The following is a 21,002-nucleotide window of genomic DNA, read 5'->3' as shown; positions in this document are numbered from 1 at the left end:
TAAACCAGGGGTGTCAAACTCGCAATGTCATGTGATGTTTTTGCCATTGCCGGCAATGGGGTGGGTGCGGTTTCGCTATGATGCATCCAGCCCGCGGGCCGGCAGTTTGACTGGGGACTAAATTTGACAATTTAACGAGTTCTTTTATCATAAGTACTTAAACTAAAAAGGGGGAATGGGAGTCATGTTATTCAGTTCCAACTTACCATCTGAAAGCAACGGTTCTCGTCTTCTGTTTTAACTTTGCTTCAAAGAATGTGTCCGTTATCAACTATCTCTTGGGGAATGTTTCATGAAAAGATTCAACGGGCCATCCCATTTTAGTGGGGCATGCACAAGTGAAAATCCTGGATTGTATCTAATATAATTTAGGCACGGCTTTTCAATCTTTTCACCCATTGTACCACTTTTAGGATATGGCAATATCCGAGTACCACCAGTCGCCTAGCAAGGTGTCAAAAACCCGATGACCCCCCCCAAAAAGGAAAAAAGTGATAAAGTACAGGTAGTCCTTGACTTACAACAGTTCGCTTAGTGACTGTTTGAAGTTACAATAGCACTGAAAAAAGTGTTCCCAAGGCACAGCCGAGCAAGACACCTGCCTTCCCACCCGGTGGTGCTCTTCCTCCTATCCGAGGTTTTCATTGTTGTGAGCATTTCTGTTGAGGATTGGCAGCGGGGGTGGGGTGGGGGGTGTTTGGTTTTTATTCCCCCTGTCTGCTGGGTGGTTGCAGCAGGTTTTGGTCACTTCACATGACCCTGGGACACTGTGACCGTCATAAATATGAATCAGTTGCCCAGCATCTGAATGTAAATCACAAGACCCTGGAGAGGCTGCAACATTCCAGCTAATCGGCGCTTCTTCTGGGCTCAGCGGAAGCGCCAGGATCAGCGCTGAGCTCCAGCTGGAGCCTGGCACTGATCCTGGCGCTTCCGCTGAGCTCTGACAGCCCTGCAGCTCCAGCCATCTCTCACTCAGGCTTGTGTGGTGCTACCACCAGTTCAGCTCATTCCCCTCCCCCGCTACCATTTTTCTAGGATGGTCGCGTACCACCTGCCAGGTGCCAATGTACCACAGGTGGTACCCGTACCGCTGGTTGAAAAGCCCTGATTATCCCGTATACACTTGTATATACCTATGAAAACATATAATAAATAAATAAACATAGGACAGAAATAATAAAAATGTTTATTCAGTTCCGTCACTTGTATGAATTATGATTACTTCCTCTTATAAACATCGAGTCCAACTTTACTCCCCAGGAACCACGAGAGACTCGAACCAATAAAAGAACGTTTACAATGTAATGGGAAACTAGGTAACATCATCGGTGCTTATATTGGTTTGGGTAATGAAACATCTGCAAGAAAACAACCAAACTCAAAGAACACCAAGGACCTCTTGTACTTAATGCTTCCTCCTCCTATTTTCTTTTAACAATAGCTTGTATTTTACCAGACTTAGGATGTTTTATGTCATTGTACTGAATCTGTTTAACCAGGAAATAATAGTTGGGCTATGTGAAAGTGATACTGTGTTTTCTTTTTGCATAATGGCATTCTGTGGAAGTACAGTAAGCCTTTTGCAGGCTAGAGAATGACTCCCGGGAAATTGTTTATATCAGGGGTCTTCAGACTTGGCTCTTTTATGACTTGTGGACTTCAACTCCCAGAATTCCTCAGCCAGGCATGCTGACTGAGGAATTCTGGGAGTTGAAGTCCACAAGTCATAAAAGGGCTAAGTTTGAAGACCCCTGGTTTATATTGTAGTACAGGTAGTTACCTCTTAGTGATTTTCCCCTGGCTTTATTCTCCTGCTGTGGAAAAGCTTGGGTTGAAATTATGAAAAACTGTAGTTTGTTTTACCTGATATATTATTCTGCTGATGCTGCCAAATTCCAGCTGCTGAAAAATACTGTCAGAAAGAGATATATCTCTGGTGTTTTTAAGCGCCCTAGAAGAACCTGACTGATCAATGAAACCATATTAAATTCACACCTGATTGCTACCTCATTTATTCAGTTTACTCCACCCTCACCCCAAGATTATCATAGGGCTTCACCCACCCTTTTCAATAAAGAAAATATTGACTGAGTCAATATTCTCAGTATGTTCAATAACAATATACACGATATTGTATATTGTTAGGTATATTTTAATTTAATCATCAGAATTTGTTAATATACTGATAGGATGCAGAGGATGTTCAGATCACACGGTATATAATTACAGGACTACAGGATTACAAGTAGTTCTAAATTTATTTTCATCAGACATTCTTTTGTCTCTGTTCTGCTTTCATTTGCATCCCTTCATCTATGTCAACCATCAGATGTGTGAAAATGATTGTCATGTCTTTAGATTATGTGACATCCTTTCTAGAGTGAACTCTTAAAGCATGGTGATAGTAGGTATGTACTGTGGACTTAGCCAGTGGCTTAGCCAGCTTGTGTTTGGTGTTTGTCCAATCTACAATAAATCAAAACACAATTTCAGGGCCCTCTACTATCGTAGGATAGTTCTACCTATGATGAGATTTAAAAAAATAAAGCAGAGGGTTCATCAGATCTTTATATTTAGATACACCTCTAAGCAGGATATTTAGAATATTATGTGCAACTCTGTGCAACCCCTCTCCTAATTTATGAGGAATATTTGTGGTGTTGTTAGAGCTATATATTGGTGGGGAATATAAATGGATATGTTCTTTTTTGCACTGACAATGTCATTTAGCTGGCTGAAAACCTGAATGATTTGCAATGAATATTAGATTGGTTGAACGTTGCAACAGTGAGTATGGATCTGAGAAGTATTGTAACAACAACCAAGATATTTATGTTTTACTAGCTGTACCCGGCCATGCGTTGCTGTGGCTCAATCTGGTTAAACCAGTGGTTCTCAACCTTCCTAATGCCGCAACCCTTTAATACAGTTCCTCATGTTGCGGTGACCCCCAACCCTAAGGGCTCTCCAAGCACGCAACGACGACGCCCACTCACCCGCCGCGCCCGGGGCTCTACACGCCTCGCCTGTCCTCGCCTCACTTCCGAAGGTCGCTGGCCTGCCCGGCTCCAGCTGTCCGGGGAGGGGGGGCAGGAAGGCCGCTCCGGCGGCTCCGCCCAGCCTGGTTGGAGAAGCACCCAGGCAGGGAGAGAGAGAGAGAATGAGAGAGAGAGAGAGAGCCAAGAGGACAACAGCGCCGGCAGAGCTTAGTTCAGCCTCCTCCGCAGAAAGGGCCGCGAAGCAGCGCAGCCTCCCTTAGGAGATGCTCAACGGAAACGAATCCAGTGCTGCAACGGCCCCCAGCTCGAAGCCGTGCGGAGATGGATAGAGGAACGATGTCTTGGTTCCTAAGACCATCGGAAATATGTATTTTCTGATGGTCTTAGGCGACCCCTGTGAAAGGGTCATTCGACCCCCAAAGGGGTCGCGACCCACAGGTTGAGAACCGCTGGGTTAAATGGAAAAGAAAGAATTGAATTGCATGTTCAATGGCAATTTCAAAGCATCCAACAGATGGCACTGTTTTTCAAAAAAAGCATGTTTTTACCTGTCACAGGTGTGACATCTATATAATATAGGTATATAAAAACACGTGCGTATTCGAATGCAACGTTGCGTCAAAATTTCAAAGCAATCGGTGAACTTTCGGAGATTTAAGATTTTGAACAAACAAACATTTACATTTTTATTTATATAGATGGGAATAACTGATTGCGATTTATAAATGACAAAGTGCAGCAAGTAGATACAGTTATATAATTTGGTAGAACACATTTAAGAAATAGAAACATTGACAGAAAAGTGGTGGACAGAAAAGTTCATATCTGCTTTGAGAAATGACTATTTGTCAAAATAAATGAAAATGGCAATATATACAAATTTGCTTTTGCCAACTGTAAAGTGAGAATGGGTATGTCAGTTGTGATTGGATGAAATTGATGAGATCATTAAAAAGGAAAGTGAGAATTTTAAAGAAAAAAGAATGTATGAATGAATGAATGAATGAATGAATGAATGAATTAGAGAAGATCTGTTTACATGGTTGCTAAGAGTTGACACCGGTGGCACAAAATCAGTCAATCAATTAGTGAAGGTATATAGAAGCAAGAAAGGTTCTAAGAAATTTATTAGTATATTAAAAAGAATCAGGTTTTCCTTCTTTATGATGTTGTTTAAAGTGTTGGTTAGAAGATCAAATGTGTCTTATAGATTGCTACTGGTCCATGCTGGACAGAGGGACTTTGCATGGGCCTAAAGCAATTGACTACAGATTTCAAGTGCTGTCAGTGCCTTGCACTCATATCTTTCGTTGCTTTTGATGTCCTTCTTGACACCAGGTGGAGTTTGTGGAGTTTGCAGCTGATATTATTTCTTTGTGTCCTAGGAGGGGAGTATCTGCCGCTACTAGGGTTGAACTCTCAACCTTTCTTCACCATTAGGCCATTACGGCCACTGAGTAGTGAGAATACTATTTGTGCTAAATGCTGCTCCACCACACTTGATGTTTGACCAGATGCAAAAACAGCAAACACTTCTTTTGAGACATAACAATATGGTTTCAGCTTTCCCACGTCTCAGCATTTTTTTTGGGAAACTGTTTGGATATTTATCCTAATATTATTAGTACTCCTATGAGAGTGGTCTCTATCTTATATTCCCCGTAACAAACATGCTGAGGTCAATTTCTCTTGCTGTTTGAAAGTGTGAGAATATTTGTTGAACTATTCCCAAAACAGTAACAGGGATCAACTTTTCATTACATCATGTTCTTGCTTTTTTATCATGTAAAAATAAAGTGTATTATCATTCTAATAAATCCCCTCCTTCCTTCAAGGTTTGACAGATATCTGTCCAAGAATGGTTATAGAAACAGTTGTGTTCTAGGAAGAACTTAGGCTAAAAAAATAGACTGTGGTAACAAAAGAGCTGCTGGAAAATGTGATTAGCTGTCATCCAGGAAAGAAGTTGCTGTTTTTCTGCTGCTATAAGCTATTTGTGGGGAACCAGATCATTGTTTGTTACTGCTAATGATGGTGGAAAGCCAGCAGCCTACAGTTGACCTGTGAACACAGGGAAGGAATTAAAATGAAGGTTGTAGTATAACGAGGCTCTGCCTGGGGGCATTTGGGTAAGTAGTTTTTGGCTAAGCATTCTGTGCCCTCTAGGCCTAAACGTGTTACCCATGGGCCATGGCTGAAATTCAGATCCCATGCTCCCAAGATATAAGAACCATTTCCCTCCCTTTTTTTTGCATGTGATGGGGTGTTTTTGCCAATTTTGCCAACTTGGTTTAGAACAGAAATGGTGCTTCTGTAGAAGCTTGGAATGAGATCAAGCAGCATTTATTTATCCTGCATGACTTGTGGAGTAGCTGCAAAGGGACAGCTGTTTCTACTGGGGCACAGCCAAGATACCAGTAACGTTTAGTCTGCTGTAAGCAGTGCTTTTTTTGCCATAGAACGCACAGAACGGCGTTCCGGCACCTTTTTTTTAACGGAAGAACTGGTTCCTTCTAAGCTGCCAGCACAAGTATAGGTAATCCCTGAGTTACGAGCATTCACTTAACGCTCTGATGCTTCCCCCTCCCTTCCTGCTGCGCGAGACTCATCTGGAAAAGGTCTGTCTCCTCTCTGCCGCGGTCCCTGCTGCCGTTCCGATCTGAGGCCAGGGGATGCGTTCACAGCCCCCAGCGGCCCAATCCAGGCTTCGGAGGCCTTTTCCAAGCCTCTGGAGCCCACATCCATGGCCGTGGAACAATTTTGCAGCCCCCCCAGCGACCCAATCTGGGCTCCAGAGGCTTGGAAAAGGCCTCCGGAGCCTGGATCAGGCTGCTGGGGGACCACAAAATCATTCCGTGGCCATCTGAGCTCCAGAGGTCTTTTCCAGGCCTCCGGAGCCTGGATCGGGCCGCGGGAGGGGCATAAAATCACTCCGCAGCCATGGATCCAGGCAGCAGAGGTCTTTTCCAGGCCTCCGGAGCCCAGATCGGGCCACGGAGGGTTGTGTACGCGTCCCCTGGCTTCAGATCAGAGTGGCAGCAGGAACCGCGGCAGAGATGAGACAGACCTTTTCCAGGTGAGTCCCACACGGCAGGAAGGGAGAGGGAAGCATGAGGTATCTTAGTCGGTCAGGGAGGCCTTGGGGGCCTGTTCCATCAATAGGCCCTCCATGGCCTTTCCCACCCTGAGATATCTCATGTTTACTTAACGAGCAGCGTGCGTTTTAACGAGGAAAAGAATGATCTCACTAAAGGAACGAGATTCACTCTACGAGTTTTTGAGTTACGATTGGAATGGGCAGGCTCCATTACACTTGTAACTCGAGACTACCTGTAAAGCTCTGGCTCGGTGAAAGGAAGCTGCCCAGAGAAATCGGCGGCATCAAAGGTCGACCCAGAAACACTTCCACGGCCCTGAAAGCAGACCCTCTTCTCTGCCTTGGTTCATGGGGCTCCCCCCGCTGCCGCCGCCTGTCCTCACCCCATGTTGGCCACCAGGGACCAGGACTGACTCTTGGAGTGAATCTCTTTGAGGGACCAGGCGCGCTCCCAAAGCAGCAGCGCCGCCACCGCCTTGGTCACTCTGGCTCCGGAGGAAGCCTCTGTGTCATCAAAGGTGGCGGAGGACGAGGTGGCAGAAGACATGCCAGCTCCGAACAAGCGCCCTCTCAAAAGCCACGGCAATGGCGTCCGTCAGCTGATGCTGCTCACGTGATCTGCACCTCAGAAGCTCCCTAAAGCGGTTTCTTCTCCCCCCCCTCATTCCATAAAGGGTTTTCGACTGGGGCCGGAGCTGTGTGTGAGTTCCGCCACCTTTTTTTTTTTTTTTTTTTTTTTTTACAAAAAAAGCACTGGCTGTAAGTTTGAAGAAATATTTCCATTTAATCTTGGGAAATTGGGAATATGAAATGGCAAGCGAGAATTCCACCTTACTGTCAGATTTAAAATTCAGTTTTCAGGATGTCAGTTAATGAAATGGACATCCATTCCTAGGATTTTATTTTATTTTATTTTGCTATTCCAGAAGGAAGAGAAACTTGTCTGCTATTTTTGAGTGTTCAGTAGTGAGATGTCAATTCTGCCATTTGATTGGCTGAACAGGTGGAAGGCTTTATGACACACCCAGGAATTTGCTATCACTTTCCTAGACTAGTCTTACTCAAACTACATGGTGGTTGGAGGTAGGGTAAGAACCTCTGTATAGGTGAATAAATAGGTTTTCTTGAGCCAATCTCGAGAGGGATAAGTGGGCGGAGGGTGATCTTTCACCTGTAATAATATCCCTCTGTGTTTTTCTAGCCACTAAATATTAACTGCTATTACTACTTCACTCTGCAGGACAGCCTAAACATGCCTTATATTTGATCTCAAAGAACAACTGTGGACTCTTCAGCCTCATTGTATTCATACCCTGTGACCAGCAGACCAGCATAGTACACACTAGTGCCTTCTGGTGGCACAATTAATGTGTGCAAACAAAAACTGGGCAATGCTGGCCCAGGGTGTGTGACTCCGTGGGATGCATCTGCAGTTGTTTGCAAATCTACAGAAGCAGCTTCCTTTATGAAAAGCAGAGGAGTAGAAGCCTTCTCATGTTCAATGGTCAAGTGTAAGTCTGATGAACAGAACTTGCACTAAATCAGAGGTGTTAGTGGTGATTACTAACAGTCTTTGAAGAAACACGTTCTCTTTTAGTGGTTATGTGTTCTGATTTCCATATGGTATGTTCTAGGATCCACTGCTGTTTTATTTTATCTGGTTTTACATGTAGTAAAAAAAAAAACTGGCCTGTCTCTACAGCACTTAAAATGATGCTTCTGAATCTTCATGTGATCCTTTTCACACTAATCTCCATCTGATTATCTCTTTCTCTGGTTGATTGTTAAACGTTACCGGTATAGCCAGGAAATAAGGCTATGAAATGACCTGCAAGTAAATTCTTCTAACTTTCCCTTAGGATCAATATATCAGTGACTTAATATGGATGGGAAGACTTCTAGCCGCTTATTTTTCCTTGCCATACTTCTTTGTTTGCTTATGTAAGCAGCTCAGAGACTAGTGCCGAGACACATTTCAAATTAATGTATTTAAGGGACTAGATGCTTGTCTTTGTGGCAAAGCTTAGGGTTTTGGTTTTTGCTCCCTGGTAATTTGTGATGAATTAACTCTTGCTTTCTCTTCTTTTTACAGTTGGGGCATGGCCGTCAATGTGTATTCCACGTCTGTGACTAGTGAGAACTTGAGTCGTCATGACATGCTAGCATGGGTCAATGACTCTCTGCAGCTCAACTACACCAAGATTGAGCAGCTTTGCTCAGGTACTGTGACAGTAAAGAAACTCTCTAGAAAAACATTTTATTGGAAAACTCTTTCACTGGAACCAAGTTCATAATAGTTTAAATGTTCCCTGGTAGGGAAGAGCAGGATTTATTTATTTATTGAGCTTATAGCCTGTTGTAATACCTGTTGTATATTTTTGCAGATCTGGGGTGCCAAAAAATCTGGGTGACCTCCAAATGGCAGCAAAGAAGTAACTAAAATGCTGGAGGGGGGGGGGTTGCCCCCTTCTAGTGTTAGCCTGGAGTTTTGCAGTGAGACCTATTAGCCTTAAGTATAAAAATACTTGGGATGGTATCTGCTGTCCAATATTTAGGGGAAAAAATAACGTAAGGTCCTAAAATTATACTACTACTTAAAATAAACATGATGTATACTGTATGCATTTAGCAATCTGCCTGTAAAGTTCAGTGAAAAGAGTAACTCAGCTTTTGGATTGCACAACTTGAAAGTCCAGTTGCAGAACAAAATATTTAATATATATGCACAATGCATATGCATTTGGAAACCTTCCTCAGAATGAAAGCTCACACCAGAGAATATATAAATACACATTATATGACATACAACAAACATCCACTAACAAGAAAATTTAAAAATAGCTACAAACTTACATATCAGGCAGGTTACATCTTTTTTTTAAAAATCAAATTTGTTGTTAGCTCAGGAGCCCCATTAGGTGGACTCAGGCCACCATTTTTTCTTGAGGGAAGAAAGTAATATAGGCACCTGCCATTACTAAGTTAGAAAAGTCCAGCACAAATATTCAGGTTGATACTTCATACTGAATCCTGTTCCTAGATTAACAAAATACTATTGCTATGTAACATGCTATAACCAGACAAACCATAATATGGCTTAATTGGATAATTTTATTTATACAAGATATTAAGAATGGATGCAGTCACATAACACATTGAAATGCAAACTACACAAATCCATTTTAGCTTAGTTTAGCATGTTGTATAAATCTAGCCAGCATGTTAGTATATGCATGAAGCAAAGAACAACGCACTTCACATAACTACACTCTCAAATCTAATGGATGTAAGTCAATTCTCCCCCAATAAAACATGTAGACTTTGATTGGGGTGATAGCAATGTTTTGTTGAGAGAGAGAGAGCGGGGAGAGAGAGACAGAGAGAGAAATTGTATTTAAGGGGATTAAAAGTTGAACTACCATTCCCTGTTTCTCCTTTCACTTAATCCCAATACTACATAACTACAAATGCACAGTATTATTAAATTCAGGCAATACTTGAAATCTGTGTGTCTGTCATCTCCAAAGTGCATTTCTCTCCATGAAGATGCAGTTCAAAATTATTCTTTCCATCTCTCAGCATGAGTTTAGCTAACTCTTTTTGGTCTGTATTACCTCCTCAATTAACTCCAGCCCATAGGAAAGGTGGTAGAATCTTTACCTGTCACTGGATAATGCACTCATTTTTTCTCCATAGTTTAAAGCTATTCATTTCGTAAGATTTTTTTAAAAAAATGTGAGACATAACTGCCCATTTTATTCTGAGCCTGGATATGCTAAACACAAAATAGTCTTTCTGAGCTCATACTGCTTGGAACATTTTCTGTATCTGTATTTTCTGGGATTTTTGCTGGCCGGGCAATTCTCTGGCCCCCAAGAAATTGACTAGGGCTCAAAAAGCCTGAGTTGTGCTTGTTAGAATTAAGAGGAAGGGAGTTGAAAATCTAATGAGAGGGGATTTCCAAATTGTTGTAGATGAAAGGGTTCTGATCTAGTTGTAAAAGGCAGCAGGTGTGGGTAGAAACTAGTTTGTGTGTGTCTTTCTGTCCTTGACAGGGGCTGCCTATTGCCAGTTCATGGACATGCTATTTCCTGGCTGCATTCACTTGAGGAAGGTGAAGTTTCAGGCCAAATTGGAGCATGAATATATACACAACTTCAAGGTGTTACAGGCTGCATTCAAGAAGATGGGTGTGGACAAGGTGGGTTTCTGCTAGACAGCAGGCAGATAAGAGTTTTCTTTTTGTATCAGTGTGTGGTTGAGGCTTCCCGATAGGCTAAAACAGACCTGCCTTTGCATAGTTAGATAGACTAAACCACTAGAGTGGATGGCTTCTGTAGTTGCTTTTCTTTCTCTTGCTTCAATTTTTGGCTGGGCTGGCTTGTGCAGTTACTAATGTACTGTATCTTTTTGTAGTTCCATGTAGAAATAGATAGAGTTGTCCCCCATAGTTTTCTAGAAGTCAGTCTTCCAAAGTAGGAATTGCCAGTTTGGTGCATTCCAGGGAAAATGAATGTTCTGTCTCCAGAATGGCAACTTGTATACATTCCTGGAGTCAGAGTAGAATCTCAAGTGCTGTGGGCCAGCTTGTTGCTTGAGAGCACATGGTATATAAATGTACAAAATAAATAGGCATCTTGGCCTTGTTTCTCAAAATACTTGCTCAAGGAAATAAATGACTGCACTATTAGTATTGCTAGACATTTTCTTTAAGCTTCAACTGATCCAGAATGTAGTGATGTGAGAAGTGATGGGCATGCCTTGGTATGCCCACATGACATCTCTGCTTTGTGAGCTGTACTGGTTGCCAATTTGTTTCTGAGTGTGATTCAAGATACTGGTTGTTAAATACAGTATGAGGCCCTATAAGGCATAAGGCCTGGTTACTTGAGGGACTGCCTATCTGCCATAGTATCTACCTAGCCAATTCAATCTTGCAAGGTTGGCGTGCTCTGGCTTTCTTCAGTTAAACCCCAGAACCAGACCTTTTTTGTGGCAGTGCCTGCCTTCTGGATGATCCTCACTTTGCTTTTGTTGAGAAGAGCCATGAACATTTGGCACTCCATCAAGGTTTTTGATGAGGAACTCTTTGTTTTATTCCCCTGGTCTGTTGCATTTGCCATCTTTTCTTTTATTAGGCTGGCAGTTTCCCATACATGCTCACCCATACACATTCTACCAACTTCAAATTGTGATTTACAAACATTGATATAAAACAAAAAGATGCTATCCTACTAAAAATCTCTTTAAACTAGCTTTCTCTAGTCTTTATGCAGTAATTTATTACATTTGAACTCCATTTTGCATTAACCTTTTTTAATCTCATGTGCTTCTGGATTTATCTCCCATCTTTTCTCAGATTGTTGCTCTCAAAACAGTAGTAAAATTACTTTACTCCAGGGGTGTCAAACTCGCAACGTCGCATGACTTGTCGTGATTTTTTTCCCATTGCCGGCAATGGGGTGGGCGGGGTTTTGCTATGATGCATCCGGCCTATGGGCCGGCAGTTTGATACCCCTGCTCTACTCTGTTTGTAGAAGGAGGCTTTTACTGATTCTAAGAAACTTGCAGCTTGTACTGATAGGTATAATCTCTGTCATCTTTGCTTGGAAGAAAAATGCCTTCTGGAATTGGGAAAGCATCATCAGTACTTTCTATAGTCCACATGCCAGAATTTAGGGGATGATTTGAAAACATGCTTTATTAGCGGCAGATGTAGAGGCCAAATCTCTTTTTGTTCTTGGCCCTTATGATGTTCATTCCACCTCTACAGCTGTGAGATTGATATGTGCTCTAGTAAATATTTTATATACCCTCCTTCTGTAGCAATTCCTTTCAGTCAAATTAAATGTTGTAGCTCAGATAATGCAGGGCCTTTTTCATCTTTTGGAATATAGACGTCAACAAGGAACTTCCAGAGCTTTAACGCTCTGGAATCAGTTGAATCTGTTGCATTGTTACAATCTCCTTTATGTTTGGCTGGCACAAGAGTTTCTTCTAGGGACACTTATTTTAGTACATTAGCCAGTTATTGTTCCTTATGTGGAACAATATGCTATGCAGGGGCAAAAAAGGAGGTTGCTTGACAGTCACTATAGTTCTAGAAGTGTCATATAAGCATGTTCACAACCTACCACTTCCCTGCTTCAAATATTATTATATCTAACTCTCATCAGAGCTTCTAAATGGAAGAATGGATCTAAAATAAAGACAATGATGGATATTGATTAAAAGCCTTGCTGTAGCTGTAGAAAGTCTTAAGATAAGATGGTGAGCAGGTGTAGACTGCACATGTTGTAATGCAGATTACCACCAAATCTGTCCAATTTTGATTGATATAGTTGCCCAGGATATTAAGTTATCCTTTGCTTATAATTCCCACAAGCTAATTAAGCCTGTTACTCTAGTAGTAAGCAAAATTTTGGTTCAGATGGGTCACTTAGCTAATTAAATGGGCATGAGACTCAGGATCCCAATCTGGCATATTAAGCTTTTAGGAATATCAATACCTTTGTCTGGATCATACCTAAAACCCATGTAATCACATATCTTGTTCCCCATGGTAGCCATTTCCTGGGATGGAGTTAGCCTAGTAGTTGGCCCTGCTTTAATTTTAAGGATTAACAATGTAAGCCGCAGCTAAGGTTCACTGTTTTTGCTAAGTCTTTGAATAAATGTGCAGTTCATGAAAATCAGGTAGCCAGGGCATCTTAATTTCACACCTTTTTCCAGTGATATAGAACCACAGCTATCAGTTCTGGACTGCAAAGATTTCTCTATCACTTAGTGATTATCTAGATTTTGGAACTGCTAGTCCTAATAGAACCATTTAATACAAGTTTGTGAAAGATTGTGTAGAATGTTTGGAAAGGCACCATAAATTAAACAGAGATGCTTAGCAGCTTTTTACAAATTGAAGCTTTTTATTGATTAATTTGTTTGCTAAATATAACAATTTTTTATTCAAATGAAACTCAACTCTGCTTATAGTGTAAAGTATACATATTACAGAATAAATTAAAATAGATAATTAAAACAAATCATATAATTGCTGACTGTTCAGTGATCCCAAGTCTGTAAACTGAGAAATTTGAAGAAAGTATGGTACTAATATTTCAGAGAAACTCTGATTAATCTGTTTGAAAATTATATCCACTCCAGCAATAGGTAAAGAGAACAAGTAACCTATTCTACTGGAGTTTCAGGGTATGCATGGTGTTCCTGTATAACTGGAGACTTTTCAGTTTGTTGCATGGGAGGTCAAGAAACAAGAGTCTTTAAATGTAGGAACTATACACGTACAAAGCCTTCTACTCTTAAGTAGAACAGTTTGTTAGAATAAAAATAATACATGCATACTTTGAATATGCTTTGTATTATGTAAATTCAATTATGACACCCACTCAGATTTATACATTATAATAACTAGCAAATTCCTATTTTAAAGTCACATTAAAATAAATCACATGTATTAGCAGTGTTGAATTTCTTACAAACACAATGACTGTTCTGCCAGTGCTCTGACCCACTGAGCATCTGTTATGTTATACTGAATAAATATTGAAAAGTGAGGAAAATATTAATTTTACAAAGAATGTTACTTTTCATGGACTTTTGCTGTTACAGATCATCCCAGTGGAGAGATTGGTAAAAGGAAAGTTCCAAGATAACTTTGAATTCATTCAATGGTTTAAGAAATTCTTTGATGCCAACTATGATGGAAAGGAGTACAATCCATTATTGGCGAGGCAAGGCCAGGAAGTGGCACCCGCTCCAAACCCAGGTGATCAGATCTTCAACAAACACAAGAAACCCATTGGCACTGCAGGTAATGTTGCTAGAGACAGCTGGGAACCCTGGATCCCGCCTCTAGCATGACCTCAGCTTCCTGGCATCCAGCTTGGCAACTCCTGGGTAGCAGTGGGAGGGAAGAAGAACCAAACCCTTACTGATTTGATTCCATGCTTAGTGGTAAATATCTGGATTTTGGAATGGCAGTAAGTAAAGGTAGAAATGAGCAAGGGTCAAACCAATTGACAAGACACTGCATTCTTGTTCCCATGAAAGTTACATACTCCAGCATACAGATGTGATTTTGGTGGGGACTGGCAGCGTTGCCCTGTGGAACCTTTCATCTCAGCAAATACTGTAACCAGGCAAGCTAATGGAGCGTAGATGCTTTTTTCAAAAGAAAATCGGTGCTAGGACTAGCCAAACTTTGCCTTAATAGGAGAAAGCTATGATCTGATCAAAAGATTCATTCTACTTAGAGTTACTTTTGCTCACTTCTGTTCTACTAATTAAGTAGGGTCCTGGGATCAGTAATATAAATCCAGAGCTCCTGTATCCAAATTCATCTGACCATCAACAGAACCTACATCAAAAATTGTAACACTAGCTATTTGAGGGGGCCTTTCCATTATTGGCCAGTTAGCCATCTTGTTTCTCTCTTCCTAGTAGTCTAGAAGAGGATAATTTGCTCATGAGAGTTTTATTGCATGGATAGGGAACTTGTATTGCAAGGATTGCAGAACTATACAGGTAGTCCTTGACTTACAACAGTTTGTTTAGTGACCATTCAAAGTTACAATAGCATTGAAAAAAGTGACCTATGACCGTTTTTCACACAACCGTTGCAGCATCCCCATGGTCACGTGATCAAAATTCAGATCAGCTTAGAAACTGACTCATAGTTAGGACGGTTGCTGTGTCCCAGGGTCATGTGGTCATTTTTTGCAACCTTTTGACAAGCAAAATCATTGCAGAAGCAAGATTCAATTAACAACCGCAGTGATTCACTTAACAACTGTGGCAAGTAAGGTCATAAAATGGGACAAAACTCACTTAACTGTCTCATTTGGCAACAGAAATTTGTGGTTGTAAGTCAAGGACTGCCTGTAATTCCTAGCATGCCCCATTCTTGGCCATATTGATTGGGGCTCCTGGAAATTTTCGTTCATTAGCATCTGAAAGGCAACAGATTTCCCATTTTTAACCCCCCCTCAAAAAAAAAAGTTTTAAACCTGGCTATCTGCATTCAAGCTCTCGTTGTCTTCAAGATACTTGCTGGTAGAGCTATTTAGGAAGTGTTGTTTTTCTAGATTTTTAATCAGACCATGCTTTCAGCAGAAGTGAGAAAAACTCTCATTCCACATTAGTATTAAAACTCCTGCTGGATTTCAAGAGTGGCTGTTCATCTTGATGTCTTACTTAAGTTAATTCTGATGTATCAGCAAGCAGCTGAAGAAAAATGAAAAGAGTTTTAGAAAGAATTTAGTAGAACAGTGAGGAATAAAGGCAAATATACGTGTCCGAGGATAATGTTGCAGGATTCAATCTGGGTCAGTCACCAGAACCAGAGGTTTAGTCTTCCGAGCTTTCGGACTTGTGCTGGAGACCATCCTTAGGTAACGTCTCTCTACCAGAATGTGTGCTTTGGGTTATTCTATGCATAATATTTATGTGGTGCCTAGTTGCATGTGGCTTTTTAGTTGTTGATTGGGGCGTTGATGGCCGGCTATTAAGTCATTTTAATAGCCAGTCATCAACACTCCCATCAACAACTAAAAAGCCACATGCAATCAGGNGCCGAGGCGTAGCTGGCAAGCGGCAGAGACGGAGCAGGCCGACCACCAGCTGGCCCAGCCCAAGGGAGGTAAGGCACCCGCCGGAAAAGGGGAAAAAAATGGCAGACAAAAAAAATGGCGGACAGCCTTGCTTGGCGACCCCCATGAAATGGTCGATCGACCCCAAATGGGGTCCCGACCCACAGGTTGAGAACCACTGTGGTAGAGAGAAGTTCCCTGAGGATGGGATCCAGCACAAGTCCGAAAGCTCGGAAGATTAAACCTCTTGTCCCGACTCAGTTTGGATCCTAGAACAATGAGGGTTCTAATAGTTAACTTTTCTTCTAACTGAATTTTCTGCTCAAGAGGAAGATGTGTTGTCTGCTTATTTGTGTAAGCCATATAGAGTGAAAGTTCCACAGGAAAGAACTAGAACAGTGTTTCTCCGCCTTGACAACTTTCAGAGGTGTAGACTTCAATTCCCAGAATTTCCCATCCAGCCTGGCTGGCTGGGGAATTTCTAAGAGTTGAAGTCCACAAACGAAAGTTGCCAAGGCTGAGAAACACTGAACTAGAAGCACCAGATAGAATGATAAAGATGCCTACCTTGACTATTTGAGAAGGGAATGGGATCCAAAGGCTACCTCCTGGTTCTGCATGTCTTTCCCCAGCTGGGCTTGCTTGCTTTGCTGTAGAGGGGCAGCAGCACATGCTGGGATGGCTTTGCGACCGGCTGAGGGAAAGCTGCATGTAGCTTTATGCTGCTGCCACCTTTGTTTGAATTGTGTTTATAAGTAGGAAAGTTTAACGCCTGGCTTCTTCAGAGTCTGTCTTTCTCTGGAACTTTGAAGCGCAAGAACTCTGATCTTGACCGTTCCTTTCTGTGTCCAGGAAGTCTCAGCAGACAGCACTGGGACTCTAGCTGTGCATATATGCTTAACCATTATGTCTTAGGCTTTCATTTGGCCTGGCTCAGCAATGGTGGGTGGGTCCCATGATGAAAGGACATAGACTAAACTTTTTTTTTTATTTCATAAAGTTCCACAGAGAACCTCCCCAACAGGCCCCAAGAACATGCCGAATCCAGCTCGAGTGAACATCACTCCCAGCAATATTGTACGGAAAAATCCTCCTTTGGCTCGGAATGGGGGCAGTGAAGCTGATGCCCAGATCCTGGAGCTTAACCAACAGGTGGGGCAAGAAGGTAGTGCAGTGAGAGAGAGAGAACGAGAGAGAGAGAGAGAGAGAGAGAGAGAGAGAGAGAGAGAGAGAGAGAGAGAGAGAGAATAGAATATCTTCCTTTGGCAACCCCAATATTTACAAAGGTCTTTCCTGCATTCATTATTTTATTGTCACAAGCTGGAGGGGATCTGCCTCTTGCTCTGCTATGGTGTTGGGTGTTGTGGAAGTAGATTTGCTTTTTCCTTAGAAGGTATGACAGGAAATTCATCCTGGTTCACTCTCTGAAGAAGGATCTATTACTCTGAAGCAGAATTGAATCCGCCACCTTCTGGAGCAGCATCCCCCTCCCCGGCCGAAATCAAGATGGAATTCTCTTTCTTAGGGTTCTGTAAAGCTTTGGAAATGTGATTTTGATCCCAAGACGGGGGTTGATATTTATGATTTGTTGAAGGCCCTGTGTTGTTTTGTTGATTTTGTTTACCAGATTATTTTATTATGGACTACCTGTCTGATTTTATGTTTTTAACTTTTTCATGTTTTTCTAGTTTTGTACATTACTCAGGGTCCACTGGAATTGGGTGGCCAATTTATTTAAATAAACATATACACGTCTAAAGGACACTCAGTTGATAAAGACTGGACTAGATGGTAGATTGAAGGTCCTCCAATTTATTCTGCACTCTTTTGTTCTCCCAATAGCTCTATGCTGTAGATTAGATGGAGGGAAGTACAAAGATCTGGCAGAAACCACTATTTTGGCATCTTGCTGCCTAACTGGTTTCTAGAAAGACATAAATCACCAATGTTTACTTTGTGTCCATCTGAGCCTTTCCCACTGGCTGCCATTTTATAATTCAAAATTCCAAAACTATCCAGTAGCTTGAAATGGCTGTAACATCTATTGTATAGCCATGATAGATAGTAACTGGCATACAGTAAATTTTGGTTGAGCTCCCACAACATGCCAAATTTGAATTAATGTAATACATTTGCTGTGTTTACATAGCATGCTATATCCAAACAAATCAGTCATATTATGACATATTTTTAGCTCTTTTTATATTTTGTCTAGTTTGGTATGCTGCCCACCTGGGCATCCAATACATTTAATTATAGTAATTATTATGTCCAGGTTCATGTTACAGAAAAAAAATTGATTAGGTTCTCACAACATAATAAAGTGCCCAACCTATTCTAGTCAAACTAGCATTTGTGTCTGACCAGTGATCCAAATCCAGATTCTTCTTGCTCATATGGTAATCAGGACATTTCACCACGTTTCCTCCATGCAAACTTTTATGGCATAGGAGATTATTTTTCCAGGGTAATCCCTAATCTTTTCAGTCAAAAACCAAATGCATCATTCAAGCTATCTTAAATTTTGTTTGACTCCTTTTCTCTGGCTATTCTCTACTATTTTCTTTCATTCTAGATCAGGGGTGTCAAACTGCTGGCCCACGGGCCAGATGCGTCACGACGAAACCGCGCCCACCCCATTGCCGGCAATGGGGAAAAAGTTCCGATACATTGCATGACATCATGTGACGTCGCGAGTTTGATATGTCTGTTCTAGATGAAAGGAATTTTCTATTTCCAAATTAAAATAGGAGTTATTAAAACAGTGTAAGTGCTGTTTTGAAGTCCAGTTGCTTTTAGAATCAGTGAACAAATATGCTTTATTAGTTCACTTTAGTTTACCAGTTGCTTTAGTGAAGGAGTGTTACAGAAACTGAATATCTATACATTTAAAACCTGTAACATTCTTATGAAGTTGGGAGGCTTGATGTTTTATTAAAGAAGGTCCTCTTGTATAACCTAGTACAGTGATGGCGAACCTTTTAGAGACCGAGTGCCCAAAATTCGCCCCCTGCTCTGCCCCTGCCCGCCCCCTGCTCTGCCCACCCACAGGGCCATGCACTGCCTCAATGGCCCGCCGTAGCAGATCACCCAGGCAGCCCTGCAGCGCCATGGCAGCCACGCCCTCCGCCCACACCCCGCAGCATCATCTGCACGCTATGGAGCGTGAGGGCGGAGTCTTGTCCCTGCTGCCCGGCTATGTCCTTGGCTGCGCTGCTCCGTGCAGGCCGCGCCTGGGGGCAACTCTCCTCCAGGGGGGCTGCTGGAGAGGAGGGGGCCGCAGGGAGAGGCGGGGCTGGGACAATGGCACGCATGCCCACAGAGAGGGCTCCGAGTGCCGCCTCTGGCACACGTGCCATAGGTTCGCCACCACTGACCTAGTATTAAACACTATTTCTTTTAAGAACTTCAGGAGAAAATTTGTTGTCTACAAAATGAGTAATGTTTTTCTCTTTCAGAAAACTCCTCTCCCAAGGAACTGCAATTGCTTCCAAAGGCTCTTGCTGCTTCTACACACCACTTAACAAGTACTTTATGCCCAGACATTAGTGCTACAATGGTTGGGTACCTCTCAGTTGCAGAGTATGCTTGCCTGGTGTGCTGGACATGAGTTTATGAGTGACATATATCAGGGCTGTCATTACTATGCTGATTCTCATTCTTCTCTTCAATTTTGTTGGTTGTCTTTATTTTGATAGTTGATGGATTTGAAACTGACAGTGGATGGGCTGGAGAAAGAGCGTGACTTCTACTTTAGCAAACTGCGGGACATTGAGCTGATCTGCCAGGAGCACGAGAGTGAGAACAGCCCCATCATTTCAGGCATCATAAGCATCCTGTATGCTACAGAGGTCAGTGAAGTATGTGAGCAGCTTTGATCACTATTTCCAGGGAGTTAGTTTGGGGCTTGTTTATCAATGTCTGCAGCATGAGCCATGTGCCTTGCATGCATGGATAGAGGGGAACACACTATATATGGCAGTGGACCAGATTATCTGCAGGACCGCCTTCTGCCACATACCTCCCTTCGACCAGTCCGCTCCCACAGATTAGGCCTCCTCAGGGTGCCGTCGGCCGGACAATGCTGGCTGGTGACCCCCAGGGGGAGAGCCTTCTCTGTGGCAGCTCCTACCCTATGGAATGAGCTGCCCCCTGACCTCCGTACAATGGGGGACATACGCCTCTTCCGCCGAGCCCTAAAGACCTATCTGTTCCAAGAGGCCGGTCTGGCATAAATCTGAAACTCTAAAATTTTAAATTGGGTATAATTTTATATTATTATAGTNGCAAGGGAGAAGGGCGGTATATAAATCAAATAAATTTGAATTTGAATTTGAATAGCTACGATAATCTCACTATTTCTCACTATATTCTTACAGGAAGGCTTTGCCCCTCCAGAGGATGAGGAAGTGGGCGAGCAACATCCAGAAGATCAGGATGAATATTAGCTATGCGAAAGCACACTTGATTTCTCGCTGTCTGGCTATGACAGATCACCCCATGCTCCTCACTTACCATGGACATTTAAGGTTTTGCATTGTACAGCCTCATCCTCCACAGTCACATATTATAACAGGTTTTCTATCGACAAGAGGCCCCCAGTGGTTTCTGTATGTTGTGCAGAGCCCACAGGAAGCCCAGAACTACATGGTAAAAAAAGGCATCAGTAGGTGGCGAAGACCAGCACTGTAAATACCTTGTAGTGGGGCAGAATTCCTAGATTGGTGGCCTGGCTCTTTTTCCTCCTCCTGGTCCATCCCATTTACCCCTATTTATTGATTTCAGTTGTCTTGGGTGTGAGTGCTGCAATCCCTTGTATTATATTGAGAGACAAATTCTTTGTATATTTTTCCGTACTGGATTTCACTAGCACTTTGCCTGTCATATTCATGCTGAGCCAAGCTCTGGCACCCCTCCTGGCTTCAGAAAATTTGGGAGCATGTGAGCCTAAAGGCCAAGCTCAGTACTAGAAGCTCGCTCAGTGGGTGGGTGCAGGGGGAGGGGGAAGAGAATGGACTGGAATATTTATTTGGGGGTAGGGGGGATTTTAATAATGCTGCTGAGAATATGAGTTTTCCAGCCACTCTACTTGATATATCAGGTAGACCCAAGAAGAAGAGAATTTACTAGATGGTGGCTTTTTCTTTTTGGGATTTTATGGGAGATAATTTTGGAACGCGGCAGCCCTGTTGTTTGGAAAAGAAGCATGAAGGGAACCTCCCCAACAATGTTCTGTTTTCCACAAACACCACAGGTTACAATTGAGTCTGCCAGTGGGAAGGGCTCAGATGTTTTGCT

General features: G+C 42.3%; 1 protein-coding gene across 2 annotated transcripts; it reads left to right on the top strand.

Annotated features, from left to right (window-relative positions):
- The first annotated feature begins 8,192 nt into the window (after positions 1–8,192).
- On the top strand, positions 8,193–20,708 carry MAPRE3 (microtubule associated protein RP/EB family member 3). Of its 2 annotated transcripts, none has more exons than XM_015814829.1 (6): positions 8,193–8,319; positions 10,155–10,300; positions 13,726–13,927; positions 16,705–16,856; positions 19,403–19,564; positions 20,084–20,708. In XM_015814829.1, the coding sequence occupies exons 1-6, from the start codon at positions 8,199–8,201 to the stop codon at positions 20,150–20,152; spliced, it is 852 nt and encodes a 283-aa protein (XP_015670315.1). In that variant the 5' UTR covers positions 8,193–8,198; the 3' UTR covers positions 20,153–20,708. The 2 variants fall into 2 exon arrangements, with proteins under 2 accessions (XP_015670315.1, XP_015670314.1); XM_015814828.1 differs by having other exon boundaries at positions 8,197–8,319; positions 19,403–19,555.
- The last annotated feature ends 294 nt before the right edge of the window (positions 20,709–21,002 follow it).

The sequence above is a fragment of the Protobothrops mucrosquamatus genome, unplaced genomic scaffold (genome assembly GCF_001527695.2).
Source record: "Protobothrops mucrosquamatus isolate PMUCROS unplaced genomic scaffold, P.Mucros_1.0 scaffold286, whole genome shotgun sequence".
NCBI lineage: Eukaryota > Metazoa > Chordata > Lepidosauria > Squamata > Viperidae > Protobothrops > Protobothrops mucrosquamatus.
This window is presented reverse-complemented; position numbering and strand designations above follow the sequence as displayed.